At 38.2% G+C, this 12,847-nt stretch overlaps 1 protein-coding gene across 2 annotated transcripts in view; it reads right to left on the bottom strand.

Annotated features, from left to right (window-relative positions):
• Positions 1-12,847, bottom strand: part of MED13L (mediator complex subunit 13L) — a 302,219-nt gene that overhangs the window by 39,564 nt on the left and 249,808 nt on the right. The window contains exons 11-16 of one of the 2 annotated variants that reach the window (XM_073881054.1): positions 12,432-12,657; positions 11,324-11,429; positions 10,892-11,016; positions 7,723-7,822; positions 2,362-2,582; positions 1,852-2,057 (exon numbers count right to left, since the gene is read on the bottom strand). In XM_073881054.1, coding sequence (XP_073737155.1) covers positions 1,852-2,057; positions 2,362-2,582; positions 7,723-7,822; positions 10,892-11,016; positions 11,324-11,429; positions 12,432-12,657 — 984 coding nt within the window. The remainder of the gene's footprint in view (positions 1-1,851; positions 2,058-2,361; positions 2,583-7,722; positions 7,823-10,891; positions 11,017-11,323; positions 11,430-12,431; positions 12,658-12,847) is intronic. The other variant, XM_073881055.1, reaches the window with a different exon arrangement.

Raw genomic sequence — 12,847 nt, 5'->3', positions numbered from 1 at the left:
GATACAAAACACTTCCTTCATCAAAGAAAGTTCTTAACAGTGCCAGTTGAGAATACCAAGGATCTTTGGGATGGCAAGGGATAGATTTAATACATCTAAACAATGGTCTAAATTATTTATTATTTAAACTATCATACAGCAAAGGGCTCCACGTCACTTTTTTGAGGAGTCTCCGTGTATAAGAAATTCAACTGTCAAATGGGTTCCTGGAGCTGCTGCATTGGATGAGAATGGTGTGGCAACCCTTCTGGGTTTATCAGCTCCGCTGGACTAGATCAGTACCTACTTAAGCTCAAGTACAACTGGAGCACGGCAGCCAAAAACAAGCCCAGAGATCACCACCAGGGTACTTCTAAGCACATTCTTTCCTCCTGCTGGTTAGTTGTTATTGCCACAATATTTCCACAACCATTGGAACCTTTCAAAAATCTTGTGCAGGAAGTCAGGCAGGATTATACCATCTTAAAAAAGGGAAAGACTCAGGTAAGCTGGTCATTTAAGGTCATACACAGGAGTAAACAAAAAAAGGCAGGAATGGAGTCCTATGACAGCACAGCTCTACCTCCCCAAGTCTGGGTTCTTTTATCCTACACTCTATCACAGTTTTTCACATTCTGACACTGACTCTACATACCTACGCAGAAAGCCTGTTTATGACATTAAAGTTGGTTTTGTCAAGATGGTTTTATGTGATGTCACAAATACAGCCCACAGACTGGATCTGGAATTTGTCTTATTGTTTTATGGGCTCCTAAAATGTAACTCTGAATTAACTACCACCATTTTTAAAAAGGACATTTACATAAAAGTGCAGAACTTCAGTCTCCCACATTCCTGCCTGAACAATGCACTGTAATTGCATAGCAAACAGTCCCTTTAAATAAGGCATACTCTTGGGCGCCTGGGTGGCTCAGTCGGTTAAGTGTCTGCCTTCAGCTCAGATCGTGATCCCAGGGTCCTGGGATCGAGTCCCGCATCGGGCTCCCTGCTCAGCAGGGAGTCTGCTTCTCCCTCTGCCTCTCTCTCTCTCACTCATGAATAAATAAATAAAATCTTTTAAAAAATGGATAGGTGGATGGACGGATGAACGGATGGGTGAATGAATGAATGAATAAATAAGGCATACTCTTAACAGTTCCATCAAAGACGCTGCTCTTTCCTACTGTCCCTGAGGATGACACTGACCATCAGTGGTGCCAAATCTTTTGCTTTACCCAAACCATGTCATCCACACATTGTTTACCTGGTCCCGACAGAAATTTGAGTTTATGGCCTTATATTTTTAAAGCATTTATTTTATTAAGAAATTATTAATCACAGGGGAAACTGAATCCGCACTGGGACAGACTGTTGTTTTTCGGTAGAGCGCTACGTGCCCAAGCTGTATGATAAACACCCCCTCTTCCTTCTTCCATATCATACCACCCGCTGCTGCTTTCTTATATGACATGGGGTCAGCAACAGAGAAAATGTCCATGCTAACACTTCATTTTAAAGTGCCTGAAGTAAGCACATTTGGAATCACCAATATATAAACTAAATACCACCACTATCCAAATAATATTACCAACTCCAATCTAGTGTTTGATTCTGTGGTAGACACAGATCTGATGCTGAATGAGCATGAACACCACAGTTGTCTATGCAAATAACCTTAGTTTATCTGTGTACATAAAATTTAGTTAGAAAATATGCACATTTTCAACACAAAATAATGTGCACAAAAGCATGAATGGCCAAGAAAGGAAAGTTTCAAATGCTATGCTGATGTCATCATTTTAAGTAGATATTTGGTTAAGATCAACACCACATTCAATGGGGCAGGTAACGTGACGCAGTCCCTGCACGTACTTGTAGCCATCTCTATTGAAAATGGCTGCAGGCGGCATGGGCAGTTGTTCAATTTTCGGAGGGATTGCCCACGAAGGCCGAAACAGACAGGCGTCAGGGATCTTCAGAGGTAGCAAGCATTGGCTCGGCAACATCTTCAGTGGAGCAAACATGGAGGATCCCACAAAAGGTTGAAAGGCTGGAACTCTGTGCACATATGAAAAGTCCTGTGACAACAAAGGGGAGGCCAGTGATAATGCCAGTGAACAACTTAGGACACACCACGACAATAACAAAAATGACTGGAATTCAGTATCTCTCTCATCTAATCGGCAGAAAATGCTAATACCAAAATTTTAAATTAATCAAGACACTAGAGTTAATATACCAAGCAATGTACCTCGTGATCCAATTCAGAGGATTCTTAGAAACGTATGTATACATGGCATAGAGATAATAGTATTTTGAAGATGTATGTGAATCTGCTTAAAAAACACCCTGCCTTGATAAAATTAATATATTGGCAATTACCTTTACTTCCTCTGGCTTGGGACTTCCTAATCCATCTTCTACTTCCATTTTGAATTCAGTGAGCTGTGTTGAAACCATACTGACCATAGGGCTCTCCATCATGCCTAATGCAGTCACTGTCTCTGAACTGATTCCATCTTTATAATTCATTACAGGAGAAAATGCAGGGTGCTGTTCCAAGGAAGGAGGAGTGGGGAACATCCTTTGCAAGTCTGCAACTGCTAAGAGAAGAGAAGAGAAGAGAAGAGACAACAATATTTATTTTAACAGGTAGGACTTCTAAAATATCCCAGTTCGTAGGCAGGCACCCTACCTGCCATCAGAAATAATGCTAATTGAATGGCTGTTATCAGTTATACAACAGAATATTAATAATGGAAGTCTCTAAGAAGAAGGCCATCAGCAGAAAATTATCCTTTTCTGGAACTTTACCACTATCCCCTTGATGCTTTATGATTTGGCTTCACAATAATTAAGTGAACAAAGTCTATGTAACATACATTTTTCTTCTAACAAATGACCGCCTAAGAGTATAAGGAGATGAAAATAAGTAGAAGCTGGAAGAAATTAGATGGAATAACTTTATTAAAAGTTCTTTCTCTGCTTACAAATATGTATGAAATATTTCAGAATTATATAAAAATGTCCTATAGCAAATTTTACAGGGAAAATCCATCAGGCATTTATACTACAAAAAATAGAAATTGTTTGGAGGTAGAACGGTGGTTTAGATGTAGTAGGATTATTTAGCTAGTTTGAAAAATCTACCACACTCACTGCTCTTCGGGGAAATGATTCCATATTGACATTAAATGCTGTCCATACTGACATTAAAATGAAACTTCATAGTTAGGTTTAATAATCCTACCTAGAACCAAAAGACAATTTATTAAAAATCCAACTAGTAAAAAAAGTATCTTTTAAGAAATGCTTAAAACAGGGACTCTCAATCCTTTTTTAAAAAACATCTTAATATACCTGAGGTTAGCCATCATCATTAGCAGGGGCTCATTAAGGCAGGGATTCTGAATGCAGGAGCAGATGTAAGCAATGTAAGTTGTAGTTGTGAAACATGGCCACTAGGGGGTGTCCTGTACAGCACATTTATTTACAAATTTGGAGTCAGGCCTTTAAGTCAGTGTTCTGGAACGGTATCTGATGTCCCAATTTCCGATCATATTGTTCTTTCTTGCAACTTCAGCATTTAAAGAGGCAAAGAGTAACCACTGACTAGACTAAGATACAACCTCTACTTCTGAATCAGAAATTAATAAAGAACAACCACACCACACTCTGCCCTGGGCTAGAGTCTGAGGCAGAGCCGTATAAAGCAGCACCATCCCACCATCCGGAGTGGATCCACAGCTCAGTGCTGCTACAGTAGGGTCAGGTCACTTCCTCCCTGGGGGCCTCAGATCCTTCATCTAAATGGCTGAACTAGATGTGTGATTCTCACCAGACTTACTTTCTTTCCTTTGTTTATGGGGGGAGGGGGAAGCTTCCACCATATGGAGGCAGAAAAAAGGTAAGAACCTCTGCATGAGATGATCTTTACCTTGTTTCCTAGTTAAGCAATTCTATAATTCTGAATAATTTACCCTCCCCTGGCCTCCGGTGCTTCTCTGTCAGACAAGGAAAGGAAGAGGCCAACAGACAGGACCTCAGGTACCAACTTTCCCTCTCATCAGTGAAGCTCCATTTCCATTTATTCCCTACAGTAGGACTCTGTGTAAGATTTCATTAGACAAAGTGGTGCCTGCTGCTGCCAAGAAAAAAAGAAAGAGAAAAAGGGAAAAAAAAGGGGAGAGGAAAGAAAAAACTAAACTCCCCCAAGTAGATCTTCAAGGCACCATCTTGCTAGGACAGCATTTTACCATTAAGGAATGTAACAACTCATAGAACTAGGGATATAAGCCAAGCCAGAAACTCCCAGAGAACCGCTGGAGTCTGAAGAAGAAAAACAGGTCTTCAAATGTAGCAGCAATGAGATCAGTAAGTTTTCTTTAAAACAAGAGTAAAGACTTTATTTAATACTGAGTTAGGTTCCACTTGAAATACATCCATCACCTTTATCTTTCAGTCCCTACTCCTTTTCCCAAGCCAAAGAGCAGCTATGGGTCAATTTTAACATAAAATTAATGTTTAAGTACATTATAACATTTTAAATTCTAAGTCTACCTCATAAAATCTTCAAACTCATATTATAGATCTTAATCATCAAGTAAATATTTGGAAAATAAACTGTACAAATTCTCTTTGTGTTAATATGACAATGAACTTAAACATAGCGTCTCCTTCGCATACAAGTATTCTGGCCATGGTATAAAGTTTTACCAAAAATTATTTTTACCAAATTGGCTACTAAATTTTGCCTAAGAAATGTTATAAAGGCGTTTCTCACCTGGGAATACTCAAATTCTTTGATGTTACCTAACACAGTTATGTATCTCAATTTTCAACACCTCAGCCACCCTGATATTTTTTACCAAAGGTAAAAGAGAACACACAAAAAAAGTATGGAAAATAAGATTCTACCTGCCAGAGACTCACTTTAGAAAGTGGCTTTCACTATTATTACCAGATTTTTTTTTTTAAGATTTTATTTTTAAATAATCTTTTCAGCCAACGTGTGGCTCGAACTCACAACCCCAAGATCAAGAGTCACATGCTCCACTGACTCAGCAGCCAGGCACCCCATTATCAGATATTCTTTTTTTTTTAAGATTTATTTATTTATTTGACAGAGAGAGATGCAGCGAAGAGGGAACATAAGCAGGGGGAGTGGGAGAGGGAGAAGCAGGCTTCCCGCGGAGCAGGGAGCCCGATGAGGGGCTCGATCCCAGCACCCTGGGATCCTGACCTGAGCCGAAGGCAGACGCTTAACGACTGAGCCACCCAGGGAACCCCCCATTATCAGATATTCTTAAGGAAGACTCTTAACCTCTCTAGCTTCAAGTTTGTCATCTGCAAATGGTAATAATATCTACCTCATATTTTTTTGTACACATTAAATAACATACGCATAGAAGTGAACACTTCACCATATAACATCTAAACATTCAGTAACTGATGAAGCCATCAGTAAGTGATGAAGCCTGCCCTCCCCATTTTTGACTGGAAAAAAGACGAAAATGCTGTTAAGTTATAAGGAATTTCTGAAAAGATATGACCCTCAACAGGTTTTGAGATGAAAGAAGGAACCGGAGTCAAAGTGGGTAAGACAGAAAGAAGACAGAAACCCAGAGAAACATTCTGGTCCTCCAAAATAGAAAACCGTGGCTTGTTTGTTCAATTTTCTTCTTAAAATGCTAAAGCAAGGGTGAGAACAGCTACCAGAATGGGCTGGAGTTGAGGTGTACCATTGTATGTATTATTATCACACAATACTACCTTAACACAGACTTGATGCCAAATTAAACCGAGTTATTACTGCGTGTTGATTTCTTCACTACTACATTACTACATACATAAATGAGTAATTATGGACCTATTCTCTCAAACACAGTATCCACTAGCCACATAGGCTATAGAGCACCCAAGCCAAGGGTTGTCCAAACTGAGATGTGCTATGTAAAATATTCCACAGATTAAAAAAAAACAAACAGATTCCAAATAGTACAAAAAAAAAAAATTAAAATACCTCAATATTTAAAACACCGATTACATGTAAAAATGACACTACTGGTTATATTAAATAAATATATTATTTAAATTAATTTTACATGGTTCTTTTTTACTTCCTTTAATGTAACACTACTAGAAAATTTAAGACTGCTTATGTGGCTCTCATTTTTGGCCCACACTGTATTTCTATTAAATTGAATAGTGTTGTTCTAGACACTAAATTTTATAATATGTCAGTCTCTCCGCCTCAATGTACAATAAAGCTCTTGCAGAGATGAGAACGTCTTGCCAGGCTATTTCACGGTCATGTCTCAGGAGGAAGTATTGTGTGTATGTACAGATACACGCACGTACACACATTTACCCATGTATACTTCGTGCACATCGGAAGATCCTATTCACTCTTTTATATCTGTATTTGCCTAATGCTTATATTTTTGCTATATTTCAAATTAATTAATTTTTATAATCTGTACTTTATCATAAAATTTTGAGTAGCTTCTTTTTGAAACAATTATTTTCAGAATAAAGATGAGCAAAAGAAGAGAGTACACATATACTTTCCTGGGCATGACAGTGACTAGAGGAATGGTGTGTGAGTGCAATATTGTGAGTCCAATAATCTTGGACAAGTTATCAGACATTTTAACATTTAACATCACAACGTATCACTTAATGTCAAAAAGGGCAGAGGTTCACTGGTTCAATACAAGGGAAAAAAATGCATTCATCTGACCTATTCCCTATGTATCTACTTTAATATTGTTTCTTTTAATCTGTGAATTCCATGTTTGCAAAATTCTGCAGTGCAGAGTAATAAAAAAAGAAAAATGTTTAATTAAAAAAACTACAGCAACTGGCTGGCTACCATTATTCATTTTCATACATGTCATGCTTGAGAAAGCTTTGCATATTTTAAAAAGCTATGGATCTACTAAAGCTGTCAAAATCCAATCTCTGTACACTTCACACTTCTACATTTGAGTAAATCAGCACACATTTATAGGTTCATAAAACTTTTTGACTCATCCCTATGACATAGTGGTTTTTCCCCTCAATTTGTTCTCATTACCAGCTGAAGTTAATGAGAAGGTATTAAAGAATGATTTGCAATGGAATTATGTTTCTGCTTCAGAGTATCCATGTAAGCTACCCTGTCTTTTCTCTTGTACAGTAATGTAGTTTCCTCGGCTGAAGAGTAACTTTCAAAAAAAAAAAAAAAAAAAAAAAAAAAAGGAAGTTTCTCTTCTTGTCATCTTATGCAATAAACTATTTGATCTCAAAATGAAACACAAAAACTTCAGTATGAATTAGAAAAAGGACCACAAATAACAAATGTTCCTTATCCTTGGGTAAATTAAATTTTTTGAAACATCTTACACAAGCTCTTATACTGGCATATCACTCTGAAAATCACTGGGTAGCATTTATCCTACTAGAGAAAGGTTATTAGAGAAACAAACATAAACCCCCCCCCATTTTTCCACATTCTAAACCATAAGAGTTAATTATTAATTTGAAAACAAAAGCAAAAGAAATTCAAACTAAAATGGTCTCTTAGCTGCCTGCCCCATCTCAGGAATTCCAACTTATACAAGTTTTAATTCACAGTTAGTATTCTGTTAAAAGAAAAAAAGGGGGGGGACAGAGGGGAATCTCAGGTAAGGCACCACTGAGTATGAGAACATTTTGTATAAGTTATAAATAGTAAGCCAAGGCTCAATTTCCTTTTCTTACTTGGTGGGTAAGGAACAGCAGCTCTTCCATCCTTCCCAAGAGGTCGGTCTTCTGCCCCAACTGCAGGCATTTTTGATGAACGCAGCGCAGGTGATACAGCCTAAGAAAAGATTATTATTATTAAAACAGGGCAACACACTTGCATCTAAATAGGGCAGCAGTCAACTATCTCTCAACATACGCCTACTGATATTTTGGAATAAAGATGCTTCCTTACACAGTGTTTACAAGTGAACTTGTGGGAATACCCACAGACAGTGGAGCCAAGGAGAAGGCTACAAGCTTACCAAGAATGAAAACCAGAGCGACTGAATCTTCTCTGCATGGGTCTGGTAAGGGCAGACTGCACCATCAAAGCACAACTTACAGACCTTAAACAAAGCTTCCTCCCAGGTCATTTGAGAAGTGGTTTCAGGGACACAACAACTAAATTAGGATGGTGCCTCTAAGGAGTAATTGGCTATCAGTCTGGTTTTCCTTCTGTTTGGAAGCAGGAAGTTAAAAGAGGTGACCTCAAGCCATCCCAAAGTATTATTCTTTTATTTTTCACCACAAAAAAATACCCCATGTATCTTCTGTTCCTATTTCCTCAGTTACTGTTCATCTTCATAAAAAATAACCTATTACAGGGGCGCCTGGGTGGCTCAGTTGGTGAAGCGACTGCCTTCGGCTCAGGTCATGGTCCTGGAGTCCCGAGATCGAGTCCCGCATCGGGCTTCCTGCTCGGCAGGGAGTCTGCTTCTCCCTCTGACCCTCTTTCCCTCTCGTGCTTTCTATCTCTCATTCTCTCTCTCTCTCAAATAAGTAAATAAAATCTTTAAAAAAAAGAAAAAAAATAACCTATTACATAAAATTATTGAAATATGCAGAGAGGGCGTTCTTTGATTTGTTGTTCAAAATAAATTAAGTCCTTTAATAGCCAAGATTATCTTTAAGAAGTCAAATGAATTAGTGGCAAGATAAAACAAAGTAAAAAAAAAAAAGATTCTCACAAATAGAAGGCCTTTTATGTATGTATACTTATTCAATGTCACAGGGTTGAAATGTAAAATTAAATTCAAAGACATTTGAGATGAAAACTTGAACAGCCTCACACCACCAGTTATCAGTAAGATGAATTAGCAAAAACAAGTCTGAGGTAAGCGATTCTCTTGATTAAATGCCAGGCTAGAAATCAGAGTAAAGCAGAAACAATCATTTCACAGAAATGAAAATTAGATTAAAAATGTCCAACCCTCCTTTACATATTAACGTTACTAAGAATATATTCAAAAACCAAAGTAAACATATCTTCAGTTAGTCCAACAGTAATACGTAATTTACCCAGATGTAAGTACGACGGTTCTGAGCGCTAACAACGGTCACTGGGGATGGTGGCTGGGAACAGGCCCTGGCTACTCCGCAATGCTTGCTTTGTACCCTTTCTCACTCCTCCCTTTCTACTTCTTTTGGATTCCTTGTCTCTTCATGTTTCGTCCCGCCATCCCCACCAAAGCAGCTAACCAAACCCTAAGGCCCATTAAAATCAGTCCTACCTAATGCCTGATGTATAGGGAGATAGTCAAGTTCAAAAAGGCTCTTGGATGCCTGGATCAACACACTAAGGAAACATGTCCCTTCTTGTACTACAGTTGTTCTCACTGTCATGTCCTTTCCTTCACACAGCCACTGCCTGAATTCCGGTCCTTGTGTTTTAATCCAATCAAAGTTACCAAATAGTACTCCTGCTTTCTGTGTATGAGACTGATGAAAACCAGCACTGGCTTCTACCTAGTCAGTTCCACACTCAGCAGCCTTCACGGAGGGGCACATTATAGGCAGAGTTTGAAGTCCAAAGCCGTAAGTGTTGTCAAAAACCTTCCTAACCCTGTCAATCTTTACCCACCACTCAGAGAGCAGACCAATGGTCTGTTCACTATGCTCTCCACCCTCAGCTGGTTCATTCTTGTTGCTTAACCAAGGCTCATTCCAGGTTCAGACTAACGCCTCTCCCCTGCCTCTCACTAACCCTGTCTTTCCACACTTCAAGTCAAATCCTTTCTTGGAGGCCATTATGATCTCATCATCTTCTAAGTACTTAACATTACTAATGATGTATAGTATCTGTTAATCAGATACATTTTATTTTAAAGTGAGAACAGGCTTCAGAATTCTGATTCCTACTTAACCTTTAAACCTTAAACACTGCTCACCTGTCACTTTGTACTTGAACGTCCAGCATCTTTAGACACAGGTCAATTACAGCACTCACAGTAATAAACGTGCATGTGTGTATATATTTTTGTATATTTTTAAGTAATTTTTGACTTTATTTATATGCTACTTCTCCTGAGGTCTGTGAGTACCTCAAGTATCCTGATACTTGGGGTATGGTAATATTTGTAACCTCAAATACACGTCACAAAGGAACTGACCATCAAATGAGTAACAAATATATGGGAAATGGACAAAAGGGAAGGAAGGTTAAGTACATATATAAGTGAAAGAAAAATAAACTGATAAACTTATTTCCTTGAAGAGAGGACCTTACTCATTTCTTGGTCCCCCAGAAATAAACAGGTACTTCTATCTGCCCAAAAGTACAGAGGTGGTTAGGAGGACAATGACATAAATTTCCTGATTCAGAGCAGCTCAGCTGTTCTCCTAAGAATTATAATTCTTATCTGTCACTTTAACCACATCATGTCATATTATTTAACTTCTATGTACATAAGTCCTTTTTCCCGGCTATTGTGCCATAACCCTAAAAAGTATAGATCAAACTGGTTTAATCTCTCAAAATGTAGACTAAGTTCTGACTGATGAGATGAATAAAAAGTTACGGGGCATTATCTTTAAAATCTGAGCTAAAGGGATTACATAATACACTTCTACTAGTCTCATGATATTTAGAAGGATTTAAAAACTGAATGGGAAAGATTTTAAAATTTACAACAGGAATAAAATAATAAAAGAAGACATTAACAAAGAGAACCCAAGGGGTGTTAGAGACTACACTGACAACTTTTAGAATCCTTTCAAAGTATTCAAACATTTCTGCAGAACTTTCTGAACCTGAAATAAGAGGCCCCAAAATTCAGTAGACCAAATGATAAGGAAATCCTCCCAACAGTGACCTAAGCCCTCCCATGTAGGAAGATTTCTGTTTCAGTAGCTATGGCAGACTCACCCCAAGTTCGTCATCATCGGAATTATCAAAGATGTTGTCTAAGTCATGCAGGGAAGGTGCCAGGTCTGTCACCTGTGTAAGGCTACTGGAGCCAGCTCTGCCAGCAGCATTATCCTGCCGGACGTCTGCGGGAAAGGAGGCAAAGACGCAGAATGAGCAACTTCATCCAGAGAAAAGGAGTGAGGAGAGGGCATGGATCTCAGTGAGCAAGACCTGCCTGTGAATTTTTTTCCCTAGGTTTTCGGTTAAATTTAGAGACAATTATTTCCAAATATGTTTATCAGTTTTGAAAATAACTGAAAAACTATGAAAAATTAAAGATGGGTCAAATTATTGCTCTTACAGTAAAAATTTAATTCTAAATCGAGAAGCATCTCCCTTGCATTTTACTTTAGCAACAATCCAAGTGAGGCAAATAATCATTGTACACACCTGTTTTAGTAGCAGAACTGAAAATAGACATGGCATTTTTCCCATCAGGCACCGGCGTGGAATGACCTGGTGTAGTGACATCCTTGGTACCAAATCCATCCTCTGACTGTATAATAAATTCAGCCAAACAAAACACATGAACACCAACCCAAAGTGTGGAATATGAGGGAGAACACAAAGAATTAGAGGGTAGAATGGAACTTGTTATGAGCACAAGTATGATAAACCATGGTCTATGCAACCAAGGGAAATAAAAGGTATGTCCTTTCCCCTGAATTTAAACAGAACCCAAAAGTCCCACACTGTCCCTCCAATCCTATGGAGTATTCTGAGTCAATCTGGGTTTTATGCCTAACCAGTACTGGTGGCATTTGATTACAGACCTGCCATGGTGTTAAAAGCTGCCTTTAATAACATTTTAGATACTGAATTATGGTTCAAGCTTTCTGGATCTAGACAGATCTCTACAAAGGAATCTCTGAAGCATTCTCCTGAACTGTACAGGCCTCTTTTAATTGTCTTATTTCCTCTGTTCTCAAGAGTACCTCTTTAAATGGCCCAGTATTTTGGAATGTTTTAAAATTTAAGGCTAAAGACAGCAGACACCCCCAGTACTCATTTTTTATGACAATGAAACCAGTAAAGTTAATACTGACACAATCTAGGAGTAGTGTTGATATTAATTCAGACAGATATATAGGTAAAGCGCTTGGTACAGTAAACATACTAAGCGCTCAATAAACAATAGATATTGTTATCGACATTTTTTTCCTTACATTTTGGATATTTTGGAATAATTAAAAAGAATTAAGCAGGGAGCATAGGCCAACAAGAATTAGCATATGAGAGGAAACATGCACCGTACAAGCTATAGCCTGGAAAATATGAGGCTTCATTTATGTTCAGCCGACTTTTAAACAAAGGTGAGCCATGACATAAAAAGGAACAATACGTTGTTCAATACAATAGTACCAAGAGCATGAATATGGGGACAGAGCAATCAGGCAAGACTACCTCAAACATTCTGCCTCAAAATTTTCCCACACACGTTGTACTGACAGAGACCAAAACCCACACCATGCTGGACGCTCTCTTTGTTAAATAGTACCTTATTCTTTTTCAGGGAATCTTTCTCTGTCCCTTGTTTGCATTTCTTGTTTGCCGTAAAGATGTATTTTATGTCGCCATCCTCAAAGGTATATGGATCATTGACTTCTCCCAAACTATCTCCAGGTTGTTGAGCTAGTGGCAATGGGTCAAGGAAGTGGAGTGGCTGCATCTGGGGTGGCTTATCTTGCCAGATTTTAAACCGTTTGTTAGGTTGTGCTAAGAGTCTAAAAGGGAAAATAAATGACAATTTAAGCAAGGTAAACAAAGTAAAAAGACTGATTTTTTTAAAGTAGCATTTATAATTTAAGGCATTTGCAAAACTTAAACTTAGAAAATTTTTCTCTCTAAAGAAGTTCTTTTAGAGATTATGTTCACAAATAAAAACTTAGTAGGTCTTTGTGAAGAATATGCTTT

The sequence above is a fragment of the Callorhinus ursinus genome, unplaced genomic scaffold (genome assembly GCF_003265705.2).
Source record: "Callorhinus ursinus isolate GAN/ISIS: 27379988/994484 unplaced genomic scaffold, GSC_fseal_2.0 scaffold41, whole genome shotgun sequence".
Lineage (NCBI taxonomy): Eukaryota > Metazoa > Chordata > Mammalia > Carnivora > Otariidae > Callorhinus > Callorhinus ursinus.
The sequence above is the reverse complement of the archived record's forward strand: the minus strand, read 5'-3'. Positions and strand labels throughout refer to the sequence as shown.